This window comes from Neomonachus schauinslandi, chromosome 12 (assembly GCF_002201575.2).
Source record: "Neomonachus schauinslandi chromosome 12, ASM220157v2, whole genome shotgun sequence".
NCBI classification, from domain to species: domain Eukaryota; kingdom Metazoa; phylum Chordata; class Mammalia; order Carnivora; family Phocidae; genus Neomonachus; species Neomonachus schauinslandi.
The window spans coordinates 101,083,042-101,110,279 of NC_058414.1; the positions used below are offsets into that span (position 1 = coordinate 101,083,042).

General features: G+C 50.8%; 1 protein-coding gene across 2 annotated transcripts in view; it reads left to right on the forward strand.

Annotated features, from left to right (window-relative positions):
* ACTR3B (actin related protein 3B) overlaps positions 1 to 27,238 on the forward strand; it is an 89,317-nt gene that overhangs the window by 53,343 nt on the left and 8,736 nt on the right. For both annotated transcript variants that reach the window (XM_021692784.2, XM_021692785.1), the window contains 2 exons: positions 17 to 190; positions 1,767 to 1,859. In XM_021692784.2, the coding sequence (XP_021548459.1) occupies positions 17 to 190; positions 1,767 to 1,859 (267 nt within the window). The remainder of the gene's footprint in view (positions 1 to 16; positions 191 to 1,766; positions 1,860 to 27,238) is intronic.

Genomic DNA, 27,238 nt, shown 5'->3' on the forward strand with positions numbered 1-27,238 from the left:
GTGTTTGTGTCTGCAGGAGAAATACTGCTACATTTGCCCTGACATAGTCAAGGAATTTGCCAAATACGACGTGGATCCCCGGAAATGGATCAAGCAGTACACGGGTATCAATGCGATCAACCAGAAGAAGTTCATCATAGATGTCGGCTATGAAAGATTCCTGGGACCTGAAATTTTCTTTCACCCAGAGGTGAGATCAGGTCTGCCTTTGTGTGTGCAAGTCAGGCGTCCGTGGAGCGCTACCGCCACCTTGTGTGTGTGGAGAGCAGTGTGAGGAGGGCTGGTGTGCCCGCGCCAGGCCCCACGCCAGGCCCCGTGCCGTCTGCCATGTGTCCATGTGTCCGTGTGTCCGGGCGGCTGTTTCAGTTTGCCTCTGCACAGACCTGGTTGTTAAATGGTTCATGACCGATCATACCGTGGGTGGTTGGGAAGAGCAGTAGAAGGAATGGAATTAAAATCAATCTCACACTGATACGAAAACTAGTCAGTCTCAGGGACCAAGTGCAAGTTGCCTCTTTTTAAAAGTGGGGTAACGTAGACTCTTTCCGTCTTTCATGACCATCCTTCCTAGTCCGGGTTTTCACCAGGACTTTTGGTCCTGCGGGGCAGTTACAGCTTCTGTCGGAGGAGGACTAGTCTTTCCGTTAGTCATGTCGTGTAAGGATTACAATGTCAGCACTTTAACTACTAGTCACAAAGAATTATTACTTTTGCAGGAGCGGTAAGCATGAGGCAGCATTTTAAGGTTTAAATAGAAGGCATTTCATTTGTATTTTGGTATATTTTCCTGCCTAATTCAGTTTATATTCACTAGGTTACAGACTGCTGCCTGTTTTTAGGTGCATATATGACTGTTGTGTAGGAAGTGACACAGATGTCTGTGTTACTGTTACCTAATGGCATCATGCTCGCTCACGCATGCCTTTGGTGATAATGACCTAAAACAGACATGAAACGGACAGTGTCTGGTGAACAGCTAGAGAGCAACTGGGTGTTACCTTCTTTCCTTGAAACTAATGTACATTAAAGCTTTTCTTGATTTTTAAAATCTGCTTAAAATGCAATTGATTTATACTTTAGCGTATTTAACTTAGAGAATTAAGTATAAGATTGTTCACTCAGTAGCTTGATCATCACCATGTTGGTTATGTCATTTTAAAGCCCCCATCATCAGGTCGGGGGCACCTGGGTGGCTCAGTTGGTGAAGCGTCCGACTCTTGATCTCAGCTTAGGTCTTGATCTCAGGGTCGTGAGCTGGGCGTGGAGCTTGCTTAAAAAAAATAAAGCCACCATCATCAGATAGGGTACCCCTGCGCCCATCTTCTGGCCCACTACAGTGATCTTTCATTGACTGTGGTTTTTTTTTTTTTTTTTTGGTTATATCTTGGCTAATTACTTTTATGATACGAATATTCATAAGTGTTATGCTCATCATTTGCTCATGGTGTTTCTCATTATGTATCATGAACGTGCTTTTATAGTCTCTTATCAGCATGATACACTGTGTATTCCTAACGCAGGGCTAGCCTCTTTGTTCAGTTTGCTAGTTTTCCTTCACTAAACCCAGCCATCTCCTCTCTTGAGGGGACATATGTCTTCATCACTACACACAGTCGCATGGGATTCATTTGACATATTATACATTCCAATTGAAGTTTTGAAAGGTATGGTAAATTCTGTATTTGTTAAAGTTACTTTTTAAAAAGAGTTTTCTTTCGTATTGAGAGAAATGTATAATGTTTCTTTTATATTTATGTAAAATTTAGTTTGCCAACCCAGATTTTATGGAATCCATCTCAGATGTCGTTGATGAAGTAATACAGAACTGCCCCATCGATGTGCGCCGTCCGCTGTATAAGGTATAAGCTGCTTGGGTAAGGTGCTTTGATTTCATTTCAGCATTAAAGAATATGCAGACATTCCTGTTTCACTCTTGTTCGATAGGCTTTGTTAAAGGCCAGTGTGATGGTAAAATATTTTTCTTAGACTGGGGATGACTTAAAGATTTGGAAATATGACTCAGTTAACTAGAGATATTTAATTTAAATATTCTAGGATTTTCTAGTCTTATCTGGCAAGCTATATTTTAAACTGGACAACCTTAACCCATGTATATTGGTTGAAAGATGGAAGTGATACTTCCCCTCATGCTTTCCATGAAATCCACTGGTCTTGTTTCGTGCATATGTAGGTTTGGTGCCAGAAGTTAGAGCCTGAGATGAAACAGTCAAAGAGAAAATGGCCACATAATATTTTCTCCAAAATTCTTTGATTGCGAGGAATTTTGGACCTTGAAATGAGAAAAATCTAGCCCATGTCATTGTAGGATAGAAGGAGAAATTGCTGACAGCCACGTATTGAGAGCAGAGGGTGGAGGTCCGTTGGCCTTCATCGTAAACTGGCTTCTGCCTGAGTGCGTCATGCTGTCAGCCGTGGGCCCCCCGGCTCCGGCCCACCTTACCCGGACTCGGGTGGCGGTGCGTGACAGGAGAGAGAATCAGGCTCAGGAAGAGGGCTATTAAGTCTTATTTCGTCTGTGCGGTGGAATACTATGCAGTTTTTAAGGAGAGTGAGGTAAATCATGTAAGTTCAAATTAAAAGATGTCTGCAGTGCGTATTGTTAAGTGAGAAAGCAAGTTACACGATTTACACATAGTATTATGTCATTTTATGTAAAAACAGAGTTTGCATGTGTATACGAGAAAAGGAGTTGAATGATCGTGCTGTGTCTTTGGGGGTGAGGAATGGATAGCTTTTACTTTCTGCTAGTGTTTTAAAATTATTGGAAATTTCATAGCTAACAAATGTTATTTTTATTATTGGAAAAAATTCACTATGTAGGTAACTTTTTATGGGTGAAAAAAATTATAATTCTATTTATATTTGTTGCATATCTTAACATCTTTCTCCTCAAGTAAAATGTGCGAGAAAGGGAAACTGAGGCCAGACTGGGGGATTGAGGCTTTGCGTTTGTGCTGTTAGAGTGGCGTGGGCCCTGCTCCCCCTTCTTAACTCTCACGGGAGGCCGGCTGTGTCCCTCGTCCCCGAAGGTGAGGGGCAAGTGTGTTCAGCTCCCAGCAGTGGCTACGGATTGCTCGTGGTGGGGGGAGGGCTTTCTCATGACACTGTAGTTCATGTCCAGTGATTTCTAGGATTCTCGAAGAAGAGATGGCCTTGGAGACTGTGTGGACCGACCCAGAGGTGGGTGCAGGAGGCCAAGCTAGAGGTGCCCAGGCCAAGTGGAGCAGATCGCTCTCAGGCTTTCTTTGGTCCCGCTTAACGTCTCTTGTCGCAGGACAGGTTCCTTAACCCCAGTGACTGGAACTGGTAAGGTTGGGCGGGGAGGACAGTCTTTGCTGCTTAGAAAAGAGGAGACCGTCTTTCCTTTCACCGTGTTCTGCCCAGGGTCCCTCAAGGAGTCGGCCTCTTGTGTCTTCCCTTGTGGGGTACCTGCTCCTTCCTGTCTGACCAGTAATTGCACTGGGATGCCATTTCCAGGTGCAGGAAAAGTTTAAGCAGTTTAAGTTGCTAACAGCAGTGTGCTCATAGCAGAGTCATCAGAGAGAAGAAGGATTACAAGTGGGAGAGGATATGACATAAAGTGGAGGAGGGAAAATGAGTTTTGGGGGCTGGGAACGAGAAAGTCTTCTGCAGAGGCTGCTCAGATCGGGTGCTTTGCCTCCTCACCACTCGGGGGATCTAGCCTCCAATTCCATCCACTTTCTAGACGCTCGCAGGTGACTCCCCCGTAGCCGCCACAGAAGCTGTATGTGCACAGGGGAAGCCTGTCCCTGACGCTTCACCCGTAGGGCTGTTGTCTCTCCCCGGTGGTGGGGAGGATGTGAGCTTGGCCGCGGTTGTTTGTGCTGAGTCAGTCTTGTGCTCCTTCAGCCACGTGAGTTTTTCTGTGGCGGCCTCTGCAGGGTTATCCCAGCCTTTGTCAGGCTCTGTGCCCTGTGGGGAAAGAGGGACGCAGAGGGGACCGCACCCCTGTGCCACCTTTGTGAGATACCAGAGGGGACTAGAACGCGTTACGGGAAGACCTAACCCTGAGATCTCTGTGCTCAGCAGCGGAGGTTTCCTTGCTTGCTCAAGGGACACATCCGGTGTGGGGCAGCACCGCCTGGAACATCACCTCACAGGTCACCCTGCAGTGCTGGCAGGCCCCCCCCACTCTCCTCCGTGGGCATCCCTGTCATGCGGCCAGCTGTGCTGCTGGGCCCTGGGAGGTGGGGAGGGCGGTGGAAGGTCCGCTGGGCACCGCTGTGTCTGCTATGGCCACCACGAAAGGGACTTTTTTCCAAAACACGGGCTTCATGGGACATCGAGAGGCCTCCAGACACCTGCCAGCAAGGGGCTGTTGCAGGGCTTTCTCCTCAGGGTGATTTTTCTGCAAAGGGCCAGACGGTAACATTTTTGGCTTTTCAGGCCATTGCTTCTGTGTTGCATTTATTCAGTTCTGCCAAAGCTGCCGTGGACGACGCACGGACGGCAGGAGGAGCCTCTGAAAACATCAGCCTGTGGTCGAGGTAATTACTTTTGGAAGCCCAACCCTAACACTGTCCAGACCAGGCCTCACCAGGCTGTGTAGGTCAGGTGTGGCCTCTGTTCGTTGGCCCGTGGTCCCGGGCTGCTTTCAGGAAAGACGCTACTGTGTGAGGTCCCGACGGCTCTCCTGGGGCTTCATGGTTCAGATTCACTCTGTTCTTTTGGTCCCGGGGCCTGGCGGCATGGCTCGCCACGTGACAGGGATGGCCACGGAGGAGAGCTGGGGTGGCCTGCCAGCGCCACAGGGGTGCCCAGTGAGGTGATGTTCCAGGCGGTGCGCTAGCCACGTAGGTAGGCCGCCCCTCCAAGCTCTAGGTGCTGGGTTCCTGGCCCTGGAGCCACTGTGCGTCACCCCTCCAGTCCCCGCAGCCTCACTCGGGCTGCTGTGGTGGCTCACTCGGCAGCAGTGAGACCCTAGAGGCCCAGCAGGAAGGAGCGCTGAGCCAGCTCCTCGCTGCCCTGAGGGTCTGCCCTTAGCTTCAGGCGTAGTTGTCTTCCTGTGGCCGGTTTGCTCCCAGTGGTGCCGTGAGCCCAGCCGGCCAGGACTTGTGAGGTTACCAGACCTGCTCCCGGTAACTGCTGGTGGTTTCTTGGGAGGAGGCTTGTTTCGGGCTCTGTTGAAAACACCTGAGGCATTCCTGGCCCTTGAGTTAACACCTTTACTCAGGCCAGTAGACAAGAAAGCAGAAATGGTGGACAGATGAGAATAAGAGGTGGCTTTGAAAACTTAGAATCTTTATAAAAGCAAAACAGCTTTTCATTTTTGTTTATTTATCTTTAAAAAAGTTTTTTTTTTTTTTAAAGATTTTATTTATTTATTTGACAGAGAGACACAGCGAGAGAGGAAACAAGCAGGGGGAGTGGGAGAGGGAGAAGCAGGCTTCCCGCGGAGCAGGGAGCCCGATGCGGGGCTCGATCCCAGGACCCTGGGACCATGACCTGAGCCGAAGGCAGACGCTTAACGACTGAGCCACCCAGGCGCCCCAAAAAGATTTTTTTAAATTCAGTTTTATTATATGTTAATCACCATACATCATTAGTTTTTGATGTAGTGATCCACGATCCATTGTTTTCGTATAACACCCAGCGCTCCATGCAGTATGTGCCCTCCTTAATACCCATCACCAGGCTAACCCACTCCCCCACCCCTCTAGAACCCTCAGTTTGTTTCTCAGAGTCCATAGTCTCTCATGGTTCGTCTCCCCCTCCGATTCCCCCCCTTCATTTTTCCCTTCCTGTTATCTTCTTTTTTTTTTTTTTTTAGCATATAACGTATTATTTGTTTCAGAGGTACAGGTCTGTGATTCGTTAGTCTTACACAATTCACAGCGCTGAGGAATTCTTTATCTCAGGAAATAAACTGAGGGTTGCTGGAGTGGTGGGGGGTGGGAGGGATGGGGTGGCTGGGTGATGGACATTGGGGAGGGTATGTGCTATGGTAAAAAAGATTCTCTACACCCAGTGTGGGGTTTAAACCAAAACCCCGAGATCAAGAGTTGCATGCTCGACTGAGCCAGCTGGGCACCCCATAATTTTTTAGATGAAAGTAGTCCCAATCTAATTTTTATTTCGTTCTGGCTTGTAGATTAGAGTATGTATTTACATGCCTCCTTCTCTGTTCAGCTGCTACATTATGGAGGTGGGGCCTGGATGGGGGGACTCGGGTGAGGGCCCAGTCTTGGTTAGGCCTGTGATTTCCCCAAAAGGCCAAGTCCTTACAAGGAGCAGGTGCTTCTGGAAACAAGAAATTTTTAGCCCTGGCTGCTTATGGCCAACACCCCTGAGTGCAAAAATACACACATGCCCGGGCCCCACCCCGGAGATTCTGATATAACCAGGCTGGGCCTGGACATCTGGATTTTAAAAGCTTCCCAGGTGATTCTAATGTGCAACTAAATTGAATACCACTGTTAGCAACTAGTTCACTCTCGGATTGGTCAGTGTTTAGTAACTTTAATCTTTACTTGAGGGCAAAGCCAAGTTTGAGTGGCTTTGTAGTGTAACCGGATGTCTTCTACTTCTGAATTCCGTTTGTCAGATACATGAGTGCCCCACTAAATGCAAGACTCTATTGTTGCTAAATTAGAGGATGTGCCTATGAGAGGTGGTTCTTGTCTTCAAGAGCTTATAAAAAAGCTACAAATAATACTGAAATAATTTTAATGGAACCACTACAAGGTAAAAGGTCATTAAAGTGAGTCGTGCAAATTATGGTAATTGAGAGAAGGGGCAGATTGCATTTAATTGGAGGGGATCCCAAAAGGCTGCAGACGGTGGCGGTTGAGGCAGAGTCTGAAGGCTTGGCCTGGCAGGGGGTGAGCGGGGAGACAGAACTTCCTAGGTGGCAGTGGGAGAACGGGGCAGGTGTTTCAGAAATCTGTTTCGGTGGATCCTAAGGTGGTACTGAAGGTAGTTGGAAACAAATCTAGGACGGAGGGCAGGGCCAGTGATAAAATACCGTTAAATGTGCTTTAGCACATAATGGGTTGGGAGTTGTTAAAAAGTCTTATTCATTATGTTTGTCAAGCAGATGTGAACACATCTTGATATAGTTCAAGGAATGATTTTTCTGTAACAAATGGCTTGAGTTGGGTATACATATTTTAATTATGGTAATGCCTTTTAAATCAGAGAAGCGTGTTGCAAAGTAAATGAATTATATTTATTATTTTCCTTCTTAATGTTGAGTAAGTTCAAATATCTTTAGTATTTAAGAGAGAAAAATACATATGTTAAGGTATTACTGTTTTTTTCCAACCCTTTTCTAAATAGGCCTTTTATTCAGATGAAATCCTGATTCGAGTCTGACATGTGAACAGATAAGAGGGAAACAAACCACAGGGTAGTGGACAGAGAAGGTTCCAGAACTCTCCTAGTCCAGCCCTGACTTTACACTTGTATCCCCTGTAAGTCTCCGTGGTGCATCCTGCTGACATGTCCGGAACTGTGAGGTTCTCGTGTCACTGGGGAGAAGCAGGGATGCCCATCACGGGGATGCCCATCATGGGGGTCCCGCCACGGGACGTTGACTTGCCACGCCAAGGATTCTCAGAAGCTCATTGTAACCTGAGTGGTGAAGGCATCAGCGACCCGTCCACTGTGTTGACAATGCCAAGTGGATGTGCACTGAGCACCTGCAGAAGGCCAGGCCTCCCCATAGGCCCTGAGGGCACAGATGGGCAGTGAGCTGTGAGGGCACAGAGAGCATGCTCACTCCGGTGGGGGTGTGGGGGAGAGCTCCTGGTGAGCAGTGTCTGGCCCGTGTTCTTACGCACTTTCCTGGGATGGTGGACACTGTGTGTGGTTTCATAGAGTGGCCACTCGCCATGTGTGGCTGCGGAGCTCTTGGGATGTGAGTAGTGCGACTAAGGAGCAGCATTTAGAATTTTGTTGACCTTAAACATAAACGGCCATCTGTGGCTAATGGCTGCCACAAGGGACTGCTCAGACCCTCTCTGTCCTGAAGGCTGTGTCTGAGCAGGGAATGCGGCAACAGGAGGGGAAGGATATGCTAGTTGGCGGAAGAAACCTGTTTGCAGGGCCAGGGGTGAAGGCCAGCAGAGCATGTGTAGGTCTGGAAGGCATTCAGCATCTCTGGACCGGACACGGGAGGATGGAGCCTGGGATGTGCATGGGGCCCACAGCAGGGGCGATGTGAGCTGCCGTGTACCAAACGGGGTTCAGAGGTGGTGTGGCATGTCCGCCTTGAGGGACCTTGCATGGAGTTCGTTTTTATCCTAAGGGTATTGAGGGTTTTGTGCAGGGAGGTGACACAATCTGATTTAAGTTTTAGAAGTGCTATACCAGAAGAAATGATTGGGGCCAGGAAGGCTGCAGGCCAGGCAGGTGGGTGCCCAGACTGGGGAAGTGGCGGGAGATATGGAAGAAGATGGGTGGGTGGAGAGAGATGAGAGAGAGGCTCTGGAGTGTCTGATGGTATTTTGATGAGGTGGGGAAGAGGTTTAGGTTTCTTACTTGCACATCTGGGAGGATGGGGATGTCATTTACTAGGATAGGAAATGCAGGAAAAGGGGAGCCCACTGAGGAGTCAGAAGATGAGTTCCAGCTTCCAGTGATACTGAGATGAATACATAGGCTGGAGGTTCAGGAATATCTGAGTTAGATTTTTGAGGATCATCAATGTGACTGTCACCAAGGGAGAGTATACAGGTGACAAGATAAGAAGACCTTGGGTCGAGTCCACAGGAAGGTCAGATTGTAAAGGTTGTGCAGGGTTGTGTTGTTACGGAACCTGGATTGGATCGCCCGATGGAAGAACCAGGTGGCACTCAGAGATCTTGGAGGATAGGAGGTTTATTTAACGCTGGTGGGCTCAGAGGAGAGTGGTCCCCAAAGGTCTGAGTCCCAAGCACAAACAAAGGGGGCAATTTATACACTTTTATTTCCGCATACTGGGCACTGTTGGCACGTGCGCGAAGCAGGGCAGGGAGAGGAACCCGGAAGAGCCCCGGGACAGGGGCTGGGACTCCCTTGCTGGCTCAGTGGGCCATCTTAGGACACAGATTTCCCTTATCATTCCCCCCTTTGATGCCCCTTTAAACACCTAGTTTAGAGGCCATCATCTTCATCTTCTAAGGGGCGATAGTAAGGAGTAACTGGAGTCTGATTTTAGCAATTTGAGTAGTCATAAACCTAGTAAGGGCATTAAGAATACAAAGACCAAATGCTACTCTGAGGAGAAGCATTAGGAGGGGGCCGACGAGGGGGGCAAACCAAGGGAACCATTGTGAGAGGGAATCCCACCAAGTTGTCCACTGGAGTGTTTCCCACCGGCGATGTACTCGTTCCTATAATTGGGTCATAGTTTCTAAGACCACCCCCAACTCATTAGTATAGAAACAACATTCCTCCTGTAAGAAGAGGCAGAGCCCCCTTGCGCGGCCGTGAGCAAGTTGAGCCCACGCCTATTTTGGAGGATCACTGAGGCCAGTGAATCGAGTTGGCGCTGCAGGGCCAGGGCTGACTGAGTGAGGGCAGAAAAATCCGCCTGAGTTGTTGAGTTAACCCCTGGTACTGAACCTGAGACATCCCGACACCAGTGGCGCCGAGGGCAACACCTGACCTGGCTGGCAGGCTCACAATAAGAGGGATGGCCGTGGGGGAGTGTCGAGGGCGGCTAGGAAGTCTCCATATGAGTGGGGCATCGCTCCTGGGGAGGACTGAGAGATCAGGTAAGAGACTGACAAGCATGCATGAGTGATTGCGTGGGGTGATGCAGATGTATACATCTTGATCACAAGCCAGAAAAGTGTTGTTAGGCGCACAGACCTGACTGTGGCCCGTGATGGGAGAGGAAGAGTTGCCATACAGCGGTACCAGAGCCAGAAGGGGATAATCTGAGGTCCCTGGTGCCGAGGTGGGAGGTGACACGGTGGACTGGTTGAGGATGACACCTAGGTATTGGACGGGACCGGGCTTCACACAGATCCAGCAGTCAGACGCTAGGGGTGGATTCAAGTGGTTAAGCGCTTGGTGGGAGGCATTAATCATACCTAACAGTTGCGCTATAGATGCTTGCTGCGTGTGGATGGGGGACCCAGGGATGTGCCAGGGGGAGTTATTTTCTGTCTGACTCTGGGGATTGACTGTAAGGCTTGGAGTGAACATGGGCTTAATCATAAATTTGGCCATGGGCCATGGGGTCAGTCCCTATAGGGTGATATTGGCTCAACAGGAGAATGATTCCTGTAGCCCATGATGTGGCATTGGGTTCTGAGACCGAGAGGGTGGACGGTATACAGTGATTGTTAGAGCAAGAGGATGGGGTGTTGTTGCGTGACGAGGAAATCCGGATGTCACTGCGCTCTTTGAGGTGCCACCGCCTGGTGGACCATCGTTCCATTCTGGGCCAAGTCGCTACCCATGACTGACATCCCCAGGCTTGTGAGCAGAACTGAGGGTAGGTGTTGGGCTGTTGAGGCGTAGGGCCCCCACAGATGTAGATATCTACCAGCCGGTAACCTGAGTGAGGGCCATGGTAGGAACACCATCTATGAGGTTCCCAGGAGGTATCAAGAAGCTGGCATCCATCAGAATGGAGGTCAACCTTTGGTGTGTGCCCATCCCAGGTGGAAGAAGTCAGTGAGGGCGCTGGTGGGGGATTGAGGGGGATAAGCTGGGAAGTCCATTTGCCAGTAATGGTGATATGAGAGTTTGCCTCCCGTGCCTGGCTGGGCAGCTAGAGGCAGTGTGGAGGAACCGCACACCAGGTAGCAGAAGACCGGGACTGACTGGGGCCAGGAAAACCATGGTGAAATGTTCTCAGGAGGAGACAGCAGAAGGCCAGTAAAATAGAGGGAGCCATCGAGGCTAACCCGTCAGCAGATGAAACCCGTGGACAAGTAAGTGCAGTAGTACACCCTAGGGACACCCAATAAGCAATGACAATAGTAAGTCTCTGGGGGAAAGTCCAGTCAGGAGGGGCAACAGTGTAGAGTCCAACTCCCAAGATGAGGGAAATCACGCCAGTGAGAGGGACCACAGTGAGCAGGTGTCCATCAGTTGTCAAAGGTGAAGCTGGAGTGGGTTCGTGACGTCTGGCTGGACTTTCCACTGGTGCGGCTCTTCGTCCGAATGATGAACTTTCTTCACTCTGGAGTGGTGGACCCACAGGGTGACACCTGAGACCTTGAGGGCAGTAGGGGCGGTTAGAACAACAGTGAGGGGCCCTGTCCACTGCAGTTTGAGGGGGTCTTTCTTCCAATCTTTGACCCAAACTGAGTCCCCTGTCTTGAAGGAGTGTACCTGAGACCCTAAGGAGATTGGGGCCCTCCTGATGGTGTACTTTTGTAATTTATTTAGGGTGGCCCCCAGGGCCTGAAGCTGCTCCTTTATCCCTTTATCTCCAACCTGATGCAAGTTTCCTAGAAGGCTTCCCAAGCACGGGGGAGGCCGTCCATATATTAATTCGAATGGGGAGAAACCTGATGTCCCGGGCGTGCAGTGAGCACGCCGGAGAGCTAGGGGTAGCAGATCCGGCCATGGGAGGTTAGTCTCCTGACAAAACTTTGCTAAGATTCCCTTGAGGGTACAGTTCATTCACTCTACTTTCCCTGAACTTTGGGGCCGGTAAGCAGTGTGGAGTCCCCAGGTGATGTTGAGAGATTTGGTCAAGACCTGTACAATGTCTGTCACAAATGTGGGTCCATTGTCACCGTGGATTGTTAACGGCAGGCCAAACCAGGGCACGATCTCCCGCAAGAGGACTTTAGCTACTTCCCGGCTTTGCTCTGTCCTAGTCGGAAAGGCTTCGACCCACCCAGAGTCTGTGCATACTGTTACTAGGAGATATCTGAACCCCCTGCTCGGCTGCACATCTGTGGAGTCTACCTCTAGATCTTCAAAGGGGGTTGCTCCCATCCTCTGGACACCTGGCGGGGGCCGTGGTGCAGACCGAGCATTATTTTTAGCACATGTTAGGCATTGTTCACTCGGTGCTCGGCATAGTGCTGGCAGCTGACTGATGTAGTGCTTCTTGAGAAGGGCCTCTGATGCAGTTTTTCCCAGATGAGTGAGTCGGTGGTGTTCCTTGACCAGATGCCCTCCAGTTGCTGTTGGAACAAAGATGCGCCCCTCTGGCATCATCCACCATCCCTTTTCAGTCAGGGTGGCCCCCTCAGCCATAGCCCATTCCTTTTCCTTTTTAGTGTAACTGGGTGGAGGGACTTCTTCTGGGGGTGTCAGGGCCATGGTGAGGGTAGGGGCTCTGTCCATGTCCTCACTGGCTGCAGTCTTGGCTGCCTCATCTGCCAGACGATTTCCCCATGCTATGGGGTCATCTCCTTTCTGGTCTCCCTTACAGTGCAGGATTGCTACTTCCTTTGGAAGCCAGACAGCTTCGAGGAGTCTCAGTATCTCCTTGTTCTTGATAGTTTTTCCTGGTGCACTTAGGAGGCCCCTTTCCTTGTAGATGGCTCCATGTATATGTACAGTAGTGAAGACGTACTGAGAGTCAGCATACATACTGACTCGCTTGCCTTCACCGAGGGTGAGGGCTCAGACTAAGACATATAATTCAGCCCGTTGAGCTGACCATCCAGCTGGTAATGCCTTAGCTTCTAGGACTTCAGTGGTTGTGGTTACTGTATAACCTGCTTTCCGGGCACCCTCCTGTAGGTAACTGCTGCCATCGCTGAACAGCGTGAGCTCTGGATTCTTTACGGCTTGATCCCGCAGATCTGGACGGCTCGTGCAGACTTCATCAGTCAATGCAGAGCAGTCATTGTCTGGTTTCCCCTCTTCTGTGGGGAGAAAGGTTGCTGGATTTAATGTCCTTACTGTTTCGAGGGTGACCCGTGGGTTTTCGCAGAGGAGCCCTTGGTATTGTGCTAGCTGAGAGTTGGGAAGGAAGCGGTGTCCCTGTGCATTCATGAGGGACACAACTGTATGAGGGACCTTGATGTTAAGTCCTTGCCCCAGGTAAGTTTGTCCGCCTCCTTGATGAGTAGGACTGTGGCTGCCAGTGCCCCGAGGCACGGTGGCCATCCTGCTGCCACGGCGTCCAGCTTCTTTGACAGGTAAGCAACTGGCCGTTGCCAGGGTCCAACAGCCTGGGTGAGTACCCCGAGTGCTGTTTTTCCCTTTTCTTTTGTTCTTTTTTTTTTAAGATTTTATTTATCTGACAGAGAGAGACACAGTGAGAGAGGGAACACAAGCAGGGGGAGTGGGAGAGGGAGAAGCAGGCTTCCTGCCGAGCAGGGAGCCCGATGCGGGACTCCATCCCAGGACCCTGGGATCATGACCTGAGCCGAAGGCAGATGCTTAATGACTGAGCCACCCAGGTGCCCCTATTTTTTCCTTTTCATGCACAAAGAGATTGAAGGGTTTTTCTACATCTGGTAGGCCCAGGGCTGGAGCCTGCCCCAGGGTTGTCTTTATCTCTGTGAAAGCGGCTTCTGCTTCCTCAGTCCAGGCAGGGGGTTCTCGATCTGGTCCCCCTAAGAGATCATAGAGGGGTCTTGCTATTGCCGAGAACCCAGGGATCCAGATGTGGCAGAATCCTGCAGACCCCAGGAATTCTCATAGACCCCTTTTTGTCTAGGGCTGTCGCAGGGAGATGATGACTTTCTTTCTCCCCAGCCCTAGTTCTCTCTTCCCTAGGGCAAGGAGGAAACCGAGGTATCGGACCTGTTGTTGGCACATTTGTGCCTTCTTCCATGAGGCTCGGTATCCCGAGTCTGACAGGAGCTGTAGGAGGGCCTTTGTGCCTTTTGTGCAGACTTCTTATGTGTCACTGGCGAGGAGGAGGTCATCCACATACTGGAGGAGGGTGCATCGTGTGGTCTCTCTTGGGAAGCTGGCGAGGTCCGCGGCCAGTGCTTCCCCAAAGAAGGTTGGTGAGTTTTTAAACCCCTGTGGGAGGTGCGTCCAAGTCAGTTGCATCTGGCACCCTGTATCAGGTTCAGTCCATTCAATGGCAAACAGTGACTGGCTCTGGGGAGCTAAGCGGAGGCAGAAGAAGGCATCCTTCAAATCTAGGCAAGTGAACCATCTGGCCGACCCTGGGATTTGGCTGAGGAGGGTATATGGATTCGGGACCACTGGGTGCAGAGAGATGGTCACCTTATTGATGGCCCGCAAATCCTGAACTGATCGGTATCCCCCTCCTGGCTTCTTGACTGGCAGGAGTGGGGTATTCCTGGCCGACTGGCACTCGACTAGGATACCTCCTTCTTTGAGTTTGGCCAGATGTTCTTGGATGCCGATCTTAGCTTCTTGTGGAAGGGGGTATTGACTTTGCCTCTGAGGTTGGGCTCCTGGGATCAGTTCAACAATGATGGGGGCCCGATTCCGGGCTAGTCCATGTGGGTTGTTTTCAGCCCATACTGAAGGAAGGGCGAGTCTGAACTCCGGTGGGCTGCTCGGTTGGGCCTGGGCACAGAATAGCCTCCATTCTTCTTCCCTCGGGGTGATAATTGCTAGTACCAGAGGCCCCGTCTCCTCTTGCCTTGGGTTCAATCGGAGGCTAGTGTGTCCGGTGGGCTCAAAGGTTATCTGAGCCCTAAGCTTGGAGAGTATGTCTTGGCCTGGGAGAGGGATGGGGCAATCAGGCAGATAAGGAATTCATTTTGGACCTTGTGGCCCCCGAGTTCATACTGGTGAGCCTGGCAAAAGGGCTGTTGTATCGCCCGCGTCCTGGTGGCCCCGAGGATGGTCGCAGTCCTTTTGCTTAAAGGGGCCACTGGGGAGGTGACATCAGAGTGCTTGGCCCCAGTATCAACCATAAAAGTCACTGGTTGGCCCCCCACCTTCATTCTGACCGTGGGTTCATGGGGGCCGAGGAGAAAGAGCCCGGTCCCCCTCAGTCTGAGTCCATTCCCGCAAGGCCTATGAGGTCCTCCTCTTGGGGTTCTTCCTTGTAGCGGCTGGGCTTCTGAACCTTTCCCCAGTTGGGACATTTGTTTTTCCAATATCCTTTCTCCTTACAGTAGGCACATTGATCCCTTGCCAAGGGGGTTCTGGGTTTCCCCCCTTTCGGTGGTCTGGGTCTCCCCGCCTTTGTGTTATCCTTTTCTTTCGGGGTGGCGGCGAGGAGGCTTTCTTTTTCATATTTTTGTCAGCTTCCCGTTCGGCTGCGACCTCCCTATTCATGTAGACCTTATTGGCAATCTTTATTAGCTGGGTGATATTCATCCCGGCAAAACCCTCTAGTTTCTGAAGTTTTTTTCTGATGTCTGGGGCGGTCTGAGCCACGAAGGAGGTGTTTACTATCTGTTGGCTTTCCTGTGCCTTGGGGTCAAATGGAGTGTATATCCTGTAGGCTTCACATAGTTTTTTGTAGTAGTCCCTGGGGGATTCCCCTGGTTGTTGAGTGACCAAGGATACCTTAATAATGTTCATGGGTTTCTTTTTTTTCCAAAGATTTTATTTATTTATTTGAGAAAAAGAGAATGAGAGAGAGAGAGAGAGAGAGAGAGAGCACATGAGAGGGGGGGAGGGTCACAGGGAGAAGCAGACTCCCTGCTGAGCAGGGAGCCCGATGCGGGACTCGATCCCGGGACTCCAGAATCATGACCTGAGCTGAAGGCAGTCGCTCAACCAACTGAGCCACCCAGGTGCCCCAAGTGTTCATGGGTTTCTTAGCTCCCACCCGGATTCCCCGGAGGAGGGCCTCCTGGTACCTGGACAGGTGGGCCTGTCCCTCGGTTGTGGTGAAGTCCCATGCTGGGCGCTCTTTGGGTGAGGCTGTATTAGCCCAGGCAGCAGGGTCGATGACTCCCGCTGGTGCGTGTTCTACCAGGTACTGCCGTGCACCTTTCATTATTCTCCTCCTTTCCTCTGTGTTAAACAGGGTGTGGAGTAACTGTTGGCAGTCTTCCCAGGTTGGCTGATGAGTCTGGAAGAGGTAATCTATGAGGTCTGCCATAGCCTGTGGTTTCTCAGAATAGGATGGGGTTGTTATGTTTCCAGTTGAGAAGGTCGGAGGTGGAGACGGGCTGATAATACATCATGGAACGACCGGGTTGGACCGTCCCGTCTTCATTGTGCCTCTCGGGTTCTCGTGTCTCTCGTACCAGCATTTGGAGGGTGCTTGCGTCTGGCCTGGGGTGCAGCTGGTGGATCCTCTGGGCCTGGGGGTGCCGGTGAAACTGATGGCGGTGGAGTATCTGGAGCTGAAGGGCCGGGTGTAGACGGCCTTGGGGTTACGTATGGTGGGGGCAGGGTTGGTTCGTCCTTGGGATCTCTGGCTAGGATTTGTGGAGATTGGGGCTTTTGCTGATTTTCTTTAGGTCGCTTGGATGAGGCGATTAAGACCCTGACCTATCCCTGCCTATTGTAAGCGAATCGCACCCAGGCGGGAAGGGTCTGAGCAACTCCTAGCCAGGAGTCAATTTACAGAAACTGGTCGGGGTGTCCTGGTTCCCCTGTTAAGACTCGCCATACTTGCCGAATCGTTGGGACATCCAATGTCCCTTCTGAAGGCCACCCGACATTAAACGTGGGCCATTCCCATTCACATAGGGTTCTCAACTTGCCGGGGTTCATCCTGACTCCATAGTCTCCCGAAAACCCCTTCTTGAAATGTTTGATCATGGTCTCTAGAACCGTAGGTTTACTTTGCCCTGACCCCATGGTGATGTCCCCGTGTGCAGTGGCGCAGAGACAGAAAATGGGGGGGTGCCTCCTGAGATGAGGAGACCAATCAGATGCCCATCTGGCCGTGTCCCGAAGGAGCTTAGATGAGGCTTAGCCGTAGTGATCTCAGCGTTGTGACTTATGATCGGAAGCTGTTCCGATGCCTCCCTAGACAGTATGCCGTTGACCATGGAATCGCAGATGGACCCATGCAGACTCCGTAGGCTTCTGGGGACCTTAAGGGTGCCCGCCTGTGGAGTCACAGAATCAGTCTGCTTGAGCAAGCCAGTTTGGACTGCACAGTCCCTCACACGTTCACACTCCGGAAGTTATTACATTCCCTCTCTGGGAATCCCTACCTGTGAGACCTCTAAGAGGTCTCTGGGAGGTGATCAGGCTCCCCTTCCACCCCAATGGGGGTGGGCCTGTCTGGGTCCTGGGGCCCCCAGGCCTTACCGGAATCCGACGTTGGGACCAGGTCCTCACCTGCCAAGTCTCCTCGAGTCCTGCAAGAACAGCGGAGCAGGGCTGGCCTGAGGCGACCGGGGCGGGAGACTGCCGAAAATTAGGCAGGGCGTGACTTCTCCATTATATCTCGTTCTGTCACCGCCCCGCTGTTGCCCCCAAAGCGGTGGCAACAATGGACCAGCGCGATTGGGTTTCCTGACCAGGGAACCAAATGTTACGGAACCTGGACTGGATTGCCCGACGGAAGAACCAAGCGGCACTCAGATATCTTGGAGGATAGGAGGTTTATTTAACGCCGGCAGGCTCAGAGAAGAGTGGTCTCCAAAGATCTGAGCCCTGAGCACAAACAAAGGGGGTAATTTATACACTTCTACTTCCGCATACTTGGCACTTTTGGAGCGTGCGTGAAGGGGGGCAGGGAGAGGAACCCGGATTGGCACGAGCGGGAAGCAGAGCAGGGAGAAGAACCTGGAAGAGCCCCGAGACAGGCTGAGACTCCCTTGCTGGCTCGGTGGGCCATCTCAGGACACAGATTTCCCTTATCAGTGTAAGGGTTGAGGCCAAGGAGGCCATCAGTCAGGGTCTCCTGCAGAACAATCAATAGGATATTACCCCCCTCCCCAATCTGTATCTATCTTCTACCTGTCTGTGTGTCTGTCTATCTATCTATCTATCTATCGTATCTATCTATCTATCTGATCTTGCTCTAGCTCTCTATATATTTATTTTAAAGAATTGGACTGCCTTCAGTCTGGCAAGTCCAAAATGTTTAGGGCAGGCCGGCAGGCTGGAAACCCAGACAAGGGTTGACCCCGCAGCCTTAAGGCAGGATTCCTTCTACTGTGGGAATCTAGGTTTTTGCTCTTCAGACAGGCCTTCACCTGTGTGAATGAGGTCCATCCACATTATTGAGGGTACTCGTACATTAACTGCATCTACCAGATACCCTCATAATGACGTCTAGGTTAATGTTGATTAAATCACTGGGTATGATAGCCAGCCCAGGCTGACACATAAAATTAACCATCGCAGAAGCTAAGAGGGAGTAGTTGAAGAAAGAAGAAAGAAAACTCTGGAAGCCAAGGGAAGATGACTGTCACCAGCCTTGTCAGGTGATGCTGAGAGGTCACGCAGGATGAGGGTGGAGAAGTGGCCGTCGGGTTTTTGGGGAAGAGGTGAGCAGCCTGGGAGGAGTTGGGCAGGGACACGATTACAGCAGTTGCAGGAGAAAGAGGAGTCACGAGGGAGAGGGGGGTGTGCAGACATTTGTCATTAGTTGTCTCATCCCCCAAATCAGGCAGCTGTTTACAGCCAGCCCTGGAGGTTCACTTGGATTTTCTCTGGGACACGGGGCTGTGTCCTGCGGCCCACATTTTAGAGATAGGCTTGTTCAAACTTGGCTGGGATTGTGGTCTCTGGGATCCGCCCGAGAGTCAAGAAGCTCTTGTCCCTCAAGAGGGACAGCCTTTCGAGGATACAATGAGGGGGGGTGCCTGGGTGGCTCAGTTGGTTAAGCGACTGCCTTCGGCTCAGGTCATGATCCTGGAGTCCTGGGATCGAGTCCCGCATCGGGCTCCCTGCTCAGCGGGGAGTTTGCTTTTCCCTCTTCCGCTCCTCCCTCTTGTGCTCTCTCTCTCTCATTCTCTCTCTCAAATAAATAAATAAAATCTTAAAAAAAAAAAAATACAGTGCGGGGGGTGGCGCCTGGGTGGCTCAGTCGTTAAGCGTCTGCCTTTGGCTCAGGTCATGGTCCCAGGGTCCTGGGATGGAGCCCTGCATCCAGCTCCCTGCTCTGTGGGAAGCCTGCTTCTCCCTCTCCCACTCCCCCTGCTTGTGTTCCTGCTCTCGCTGTGTCTCTGTCAAATAAATAAATAAAATCTTAAAAAAAAAAAAGTGCAGTGGGGGTTCCCAGGAGGTTCTGATGGGAAGGTCAGGCTCACTGCCTGACCTGCAGTGAGCGGCAGGGGGAAACTCCCCTTGAGCACTGTACTGTGTGCTGCAGGAACCCAGGAAGCGGGTTAAAGTTACACAGGATGGTGGGTAGGTGGCAGTGTATGTCTGTCAAACTGGTTAAAAATAAGAATAGAGTCTCTAGCCCAGAATCTGCTTAGCATTACAGGAATGGGAATTTTTGCCATTTTTAATACCATATTAGGTGTTAATGGAATGAACTTACTGGTGATACGTTATTTCAAGTCTTTCTGACTTAGGCTTCAGGTGGCCAAGAGGTGCCACATAATGGTAAGTGCTGCCCTTGTCTTCCCTATCATAAAGACAGGACCTTTCTGTTTGTGGAGGGGTTTTATAATTGAGACTTTTATTTGCCATCATGAAACAAGCATTTGTGCAGCCAAGTAAGGTATTAACTGTAATTGCCCAGGGCCACTGAGAAATCCAGCCACCACAGTGACCTGAATCAACAGACCGAACACAGAGTGAGAGGAGTGCTGTGCAGTGAGGATTCGTGGCCATTTAGCAAGTCAGGGCACCGCATCCTAAAATAAAATTGAGTCTAGAAAGCTTAGACTCCATAGATGAGCAAAGAAGATTATTTACCACTTAAAATGCATTTAGAAAATTTGAGAAATACCAAAATCTTTAATAAAACCGAAGTCACTCCTCTGTAATCTTTGCTTATCATTACTTTGACTACCTTTCTTTTTCATGTTTTTGAAACATGAATAGGTAGATCTGTCGTGCTACATGTATATTTCGTATCCTGTATATTAACTTAGCATTATGTTGTGAATGTTTTCTTAAGTAAGCAGCATTCTTCAAAAACATTATTTTTAATGGGATCTAATGCTCTGTCCTGTGTCTGTTTCAGTATCCAACTCTTTTCTTACATTAGGGTTTTGATATTTTGTAGCTTAGGTCAAGATCTCTGTCTTCCCAGGACATCGTCTGACCCTCACGGCAGCATGTCATTATGATGCCGTCTGAGCCGCTGGTTGTGGGCGGGGGCGCAGCAGCTGCTTCCTGGCTGCAGCGCTCGTCTGGGTCAACAGGTCTTTGATCACTCGTGGATTTCCGGCCAAAATCCCGGTGGGCCTGCAGGAGGAATTGTCGGGCACCGATTGGGAAGGCGTCTGTGTAGATGGTCCTGACTGCTGGGACTCTGACCCAGGAAGCTGACTGCTCTCGTTCTCTGTGGTGGGGAATCACTTGGTCTGTTTTCTAAATTAAACTGCCTTTAGAATGAATCACAGTGAACACTGGCTTTTGTTGAACAGAAGTAGAACCGTTAGCTGGGTGGGAGAAGGGGTGGCTGAGGTGAGGGAAGGCTCTGAGTGAAGACCCTTAGGCAGGGGTGTGCCTGGCTCCTGCACGGGCCTCATGCACAGTCCTTCAGTTCATTTATTCATTGAGCAGTGCTTGTGGGGAACCTGCTGTGTGCTGCTCATTATTCTGGGCCCTCCGGGGTCAGCTGTGACCAAAACAGGGGAAAAAAATCCCTGCCATTGTGGGAGATTCTTCCAGGTATCCACCTGACGCACTTCCTTGGTACCTTCCACTTCTTGCTCGAATGTCATCTTCTCATGAGGCTTCCTGACCAGCCTGCTGAAAATAGCCTCTCTGCCCTGCCCCTTACACCCTATTTCACCCTTCCTTGCCTTAGTGTGTCCTGCACAGCACGTATCTCTGCTGCCTTCCCCATTTTGACCTGTTAGGTTCAACACTGACCAGCAGTTTCTGGCACACGGCAGGCTCTCAGTAAATGTTGCTGGATAATGCACAAGAGCACGGAGAGCTTTGTGAGCTCAGAGACGGGTGCCTTTGCTGCTTATACCTCGGCAGGGGAGGAGGTGTCGTGAGTCCTGAAGGATGGTGAGCATTGCTGTCCGGGCACAGATGCCAGCATGTGGAGGCAGGGAGGACACGGTGCTGCAGGGGCCAGGTGGGCGTGGCCACGAGGAGGCAGGGCAGGTAGCCCGGAGTGAGATCAGAAGGGCCTTTGTAGGGGCGCCAGGGGGGCTCAGGGTCGTGATCTCAAGGTCCTGGGATCGAGCCCTACCCTACGTTGGGCTCCACGCTCAGTGGGGAGTCTGCTTCTCCCTCTCCCTGCGCGTGTCCTCTCTCTGTTGCAAAGAAATAAATAAGATCTAAAAACAAAAACAAAAACAAAGAAGGGCCTTTGTATGTGCTCCCAAGGAAATTGGACTTAATTAAGACCAAATCTAGAATCTTAGTGAAAAAAGTGTTTTGAAGACTAGGCTCAGTAAGTATTTGTTCAGCTGTCAAAATAAACATTGAGTTCAAAATCTTATTTTAAGAGGTCATGGTGACCTGTGCTTTACAGACAGGGAAAGTAGTGGGAAACACTGTTTCTCTAACTTTGAAAATGCTGTTAGAGAAATAGGGCTGTTAAGGTGCTTTTTCTGTGCTAGGTTTCTGCTGTGAGCTTTCTCTCAAGACCCGCGGGCTGTGGTAATCTCCTTCATGGGTCTGTTTCTTTTCTGTCAGTAAAGGATTTGATTTTATAATATTAAAATTTTATTATTTGTGGTGACCTGTGGACAGACTCCCTTCGAAGAACGTTTCCTTACTCTTCCGTGTGGGAATGGAGCAAGAACACTGCTGGGTAAATGCTCGTGCTTCTGAGCACAGAGCCATGGCTGTGAACCTTATTGCCTCTTTTTGCAGTGAGATGGAGAGAATATGTTTATTGGTCATTTCACCGATTCCTCTGTTTCTGCTTCTGCTCCCCCCCGCCCCCCAGCTCTGAAAGGGAAACAAGCACTAAACCAAACAGATGCTGCTTAAAAGCCAGACGTGAACTGTTAGGACAGCCCTCTGAACACTCAGTTGGGTTAAAACTAGCCAGTTCAGTTACCATTTTGCTGCTCTTGAGACGCTAGGTAGGAAACCAGCCCCGTTTGCACGCAGGCCACCGGCGGCTGGTCAGGAACGCCGGCAAGTGTCCAGGCAGATCGTGCGCGGTCTCCTTGCCGCGCCCCGCTGCTCCCTGCACGTCTCACGTCTGTCCCGTCGTCAGGAATCCCGCGGACCCGAGTCAGGAGCGACAGGCCGGCTCTCAGCGGGGCGGATGGTACACTGCCGATGATGTGGCCGAGGGGCTGAGGACCGGCCTCGTTGTGGCTCCTGAGTAACTTATTTCTGGCATCTTCGTGGGCAGGAGCAGCGCGCTGACTCAGGTGCAGGGGCCTAGAGGCTGGGTGGTGAGGTGAGGTCCGACTTCCTGTCTCTGTGTAACTTTGCCACTCAGGTTCTGCTTGGGGTGAGGGGAAAGATGTATTTTTATAGTTGAATGTTGAGAAATTTTTTCCTTGGTTAGTTAAGGAAAAATAGAATTTTTGATCTCCTGTTTGTAATGTCCAGCCTGGTGGGTGATTTAAGAATTGTTCATCCTTCTCCGCCCGAGGGACTTGAATTAGTGCATCCTCTAATTCCTGCTGCTTTGGGTGTAACGCTTTTATAGCCACTGTGGGTTTTTTGCTCTGTTAGGAGAAGGGACGTCATTTGGCCTTGGTTGGCCCCCAGGGCAGGACTCCGTTCACCCTTTGGAGTTGTTTAGCCTGAGCACCGCTGCACCCGCCCTGGGATTGTGCTGCATGTGTGTGCGGGGGGCGGGGGGGGGGCACACTGGAAGCGGCTTGTTATCAAGGTCCGCAGCATGTCCAGAGAGGGGTCACCCGGTTATTGAGAGGTCTCAGTGGAGCTGCTCTGTGGGGGCAGATGGAAGGAAATGGCTTGAGAAGGCAGATTTGGTGGGGAGCCCCGAGGGCAGTCGTGTGGAAAGGGGTGAGCGGTGGTGCTGGTGGCCAGACTGCGTGCGCGGTGGGGGGGTTCAGCTCTGCAGGGGACAGCTGTCCCACCCGCTGTCCGTCCCGCACGGCTGGGTCGGAACTCCCTGTGACGGGAGGGACGCCGTGTGCCCAGTGGTTGCAGTGCAGGGTGCGTGTGTGAGGTGGGGTCTGAGCCCTCCCCACGGCTTGTTCAGCTCTGTGACCTCGGCAGCTGCTTGACCTCACTGGACCTCAGTATCCTCATCGGCAGATGGGGCATATGGTCCCCACTTCGTGCCGCTGTTGGGAAGATCCGTGAGTTGGTACTTGGAAGTGCTTTCACCAGCGCCAGGCACGTAGTAAGCAGCATTACCACATTCCGTAAATGGCGGCTGGCGATGTTCTAGATGCCCTCACATCCAGGCCCGGTCGACGGATCTTCAGGACCCATGGTGGGCTCCAGATGATCGACTTTTCTGTTTTTCAAGTTCCCAGGGATTTTCCTAGTTTCCTCTGCTCTCTCTTTGCAGCAGCTGCTGATTTGGGGATTGTTGTACAGCTGGGCTTAGCTGCAGAGTGGGGCACCCCTTCCCTGGGGCCCCTCGCCTTGCTGCTGCGCGGGTCTCTTTGGTTTTATTGCTTAACATCAGAGTAGAGTTTCTTAGCCTTGGTGCTGTGGACATTTGGGCCGGATGATCCTCTTCCGTGGGGGCTGCCCTGTGCACGGTGAGAGCTTCAGCAGCACGCGCGGCGTGTACCCGCTGGGTGCCAGGAGCGTCCCACCTCCCGGTTCCTGACTATCCACACATCTCCACACAATCCTGAATGCCCCCTGGGGGCAAACTCGTCCCTGGTTGAGAACCTGTGCCCTAGGGAGAAGCGTGAGATGACCGAGGTTCAAGAATTTAGTAGAGATGATTACATACTCTTACTCGTGGTTCCTGAATTACTTGCTGGAGTCCTTTTCCTTCCCTTCCTCCCTTTATTCCAGAGTTCAGTAAAGCCAACAACATCCTTTACTGTTGGGCCCCTCCACTCACCCACAAACATTTGTTGAGGACCCGCTGTGTTGCTACGCCTGTGCCGAGTGATGGGGTGCAGAGTGTAGCCGGAGAGCGGGGGTGAGGGTGGGCGTGCCCTGCTCGGTCCTGAGTGTGGCAGAGGGTGGTGATGGTCCCACCAGCGTTGGGAGCACACTCGTGCTCTGGATGCCAGCCCCGGGCCGGCTGCTGTGCACACCTCACCTACTTCAGTTTCCTTAAAAACCTCGTGGGCTACGTGATGAGGAAGTTCAAGTCCAGGGAGGTGAAAATGTTTGACCTTTGGTCTCAAAACCGGCAGAGGAGCGTGAGCCGCCCTTGGCCCGTCATTCCTGGCGCTGGTGGAGTAGAGCAGAGGTTGGGGCTCAGACGGGAAGAGCTTGGAATGCCTCGCCAGGAAAACAGCATCCCTGCAGTCCGTGTTTGCTCATCTTTTAGAATGCTGTGTTCTAGTTCTTTTCTTGCTCTGGCCTCGTATTCCTTTCAGGCAATAGGATTTCCTGGAGCCTGGCTTTCTGCTGTATGCAGTATAAACAGTAGGCGTATCTTCCTTTTCAAACTGTATCCCCCTCCATCGCACATGGCAGGCTCCCCATCCCCTGAGCCTCTGCGGGGCCGCGGGGCTGGGGAAGGAGTTGCAGCAGGGTCAGCGTGAGGGGTGCTGTGGGAGGGTGGTAGGCCCCGCCGGGCATCTAGGAGTGCGCAGAGAGGTTACTGACTCCACGTTGTTGCCGGGCTCCGGGACCCACCCATTGGGTCACGGGTGTGGAGCACACACATGGACGTGTCCCCAGTAGCTGTGGTGCTCAGAAGCCCAGGCGGGAGCCGAACACGAGAGCTAGACTCGTGACACGGTCCGGGCACCACAGACCTCCCCCCGGGGCTGCTGTGTCACGTGTCTGTGTGAAGGAAGCTGCTTGCTGGTGGGGAGGCATCGGAGCGGGGATCCGGGACGACGGCTCTGTGTTCAGAGGGTGGGCAGTTCCTTGTGGGCGAGTGGGTTGAGATCAAGGGTTGGTCCTCCGTAAGTCCGTTGAGATTACTGGGCCACATTAGAATTTCTCAGCTCCCAGTGAGGCTTGGAACTGGGGTGAGGCCTGGAGCGCTCTGTGCATAGCAGCCCCTGGGAGGGAGTCCAGGGTTTGATACGCTTAGATCTGGGCCTGTGCTTCCTTCCTCACATGGGCAGAGGGTGGTAAGGCAGGGAAGGTCTAGAGACCGCAGGTCCCTCCGGCCTCCCCCGCGTGTGGCTCGGTGCGGGGCCTGCATCTTCAGCAAGTCCTCCATTCATCATAGCTTTCTGTTGGATTGCCCTGTTTGTAAAAATTCCACTTACAATAAAACAAACCCAGTTTCAAGGAGATTGGACAAGTCTACATAGCCACAGAATTGGCACCACAGTTAAGACAGAGAACGTGACCATCGCCCATACACGGTCCCCGTCCTCCCCGGCCATCCCTGTCCCTTGGCCCCGGCTGCTGGAGAGCACGGACCTGCTCTCCGTCACTGCACGTCAGGCTTGACTTTCTGGGGCTGCACGCACGCGGAGGCGTACGTGCACCCTCTGTTCCTGTGCTCTGTTTGTGCTTCGGAGCTGCAGCGTACTCGCTTTTGTGCCAGTTAGCACTGCTGTATGATACCCCACAGGGATCTTTCCCCCCACTGATGCAGAATTTGGCTTGTTTCTAGGTTTTGGCTACCACAGAAAACCTGTGCTGAGCATCTGGGTACAAGTCTGTGTGGATATGTGTTTTATTTCCCTTGGGCAAATACCTGGGAGTGCAGTTGCTTTGTTACGTGATAAGTGTGGTTTAACTTTATGAAGACCAGCAGACTTTGCCCAGAGTGGTTGTGCCGTCTGTTCCTGTCTTAACCTGAACTTGCTCTGTAATGGATTTAATTAGTATGATCCTGATTACAGAGGCTGTTGACTGTCTTTTCATGTTGATCATTTGTGTACCTTCTTTTGTGAAATGTCTAAACTTTTTGCCTATTTTTTTAATTGATTTGTTTTATTGAGTTGTAAGAGTTGTGTTTTTCATTCTGGATACAAGTCCGTTGTTAGATATATGTGTGGCAAATATTTTTTTCCTAGTCCGTGGCTCGTCTTTTCATTTTCTTAGTGGTATCTTTGTTTGTTTATTTTTAAGTAATGTCTGCCCCCAACGTGGGGCTCGATCTCATGACCCGAGATCAGGAGTCACATGCTCCACTTACTGAGCCAGCCAGGCGCCCCTCTTAGTGGTATCTTTTGAAGAACAGAAGTTTTTCACTTTATGAAGTCCAGTTTATCCATTTTTATCTTTTATGGTTAATACTTTTTTTATGTGTCATCAAAGAAATTTTTTGCCAACATCAAAGTCATGAAGATTAAAAAAATTTTCTTCTAGAGATTCTATAGTTCTAGCTTTACATTTAAGTCTGATCCATTTTGAGTTACACTGTGTATATGAAGGATGGTAGTGAGTGTCCACATCCTTCCATGGATATCAGTTATTTTAGTGTCATTTTTTGAGAAAGACTGTTCCTTCCCTATTGAAGTGCCTAGGCAACTTTGTCTAAAATCAGTTGGCTACATATATATGCAGTGGCATTTTTTTTTTTTTTAAAGATTTTATTTATTTATTTTGACAGAGAGAGACACAGTGAGAGAGGGAACACAAGCGGGGGGGCTGGGAGAGGGAGAAGCAGGCTTCCTGCCGAGCAGGGAGCCCGATGGCGGGGCTCGATCCCAGGACCCTGGAATCATGACCTGAGCCGAAGGCAGATGCTTAACCGACTGAGCCCCCCAGGTGCTCCTGCAGTGGCATTTTTATTGCATGAATGAGAAATTGGATTTTATATATTATTTCTCTGAAGGCAACTCAAGATCTTGCAATGCTTCTAAAGTATCATAATGAACATTCATGTTCATACTCTGGTGAATTATTTCTTAATGAAAAAATCCATTACAGAGATAGGACAAATAATTGCAGCAACCCTAGACTGGCTGCTGGACTGGAGGGATAAAAATGCTATAAAGACATTAATAGGTCAAGTGCCAAACCTGGAATGGGGATAATAGATTGGATAAAAGTTTTGTGTTCGTGTAAGTTTACAAAGTTGACAGTTGTGCTGTGGTAACGTAAGAGAATGGCCCTGTTTTTAATAGATACACACTAAAGTATTTAGGAATAAAGGACTGTGATGCATATAATTTACTCTCAAATGAGTAAAGGAGTGTGTGTGTGTGTGTGGAGAGAGTGCCAACGATGGAACAGATGTGGTTAAGTATTCACAGCAGGTAAATCTAAATAAAGGGTGTGTACCACTTTTGCTACCTTGAAATTACTTATTTCC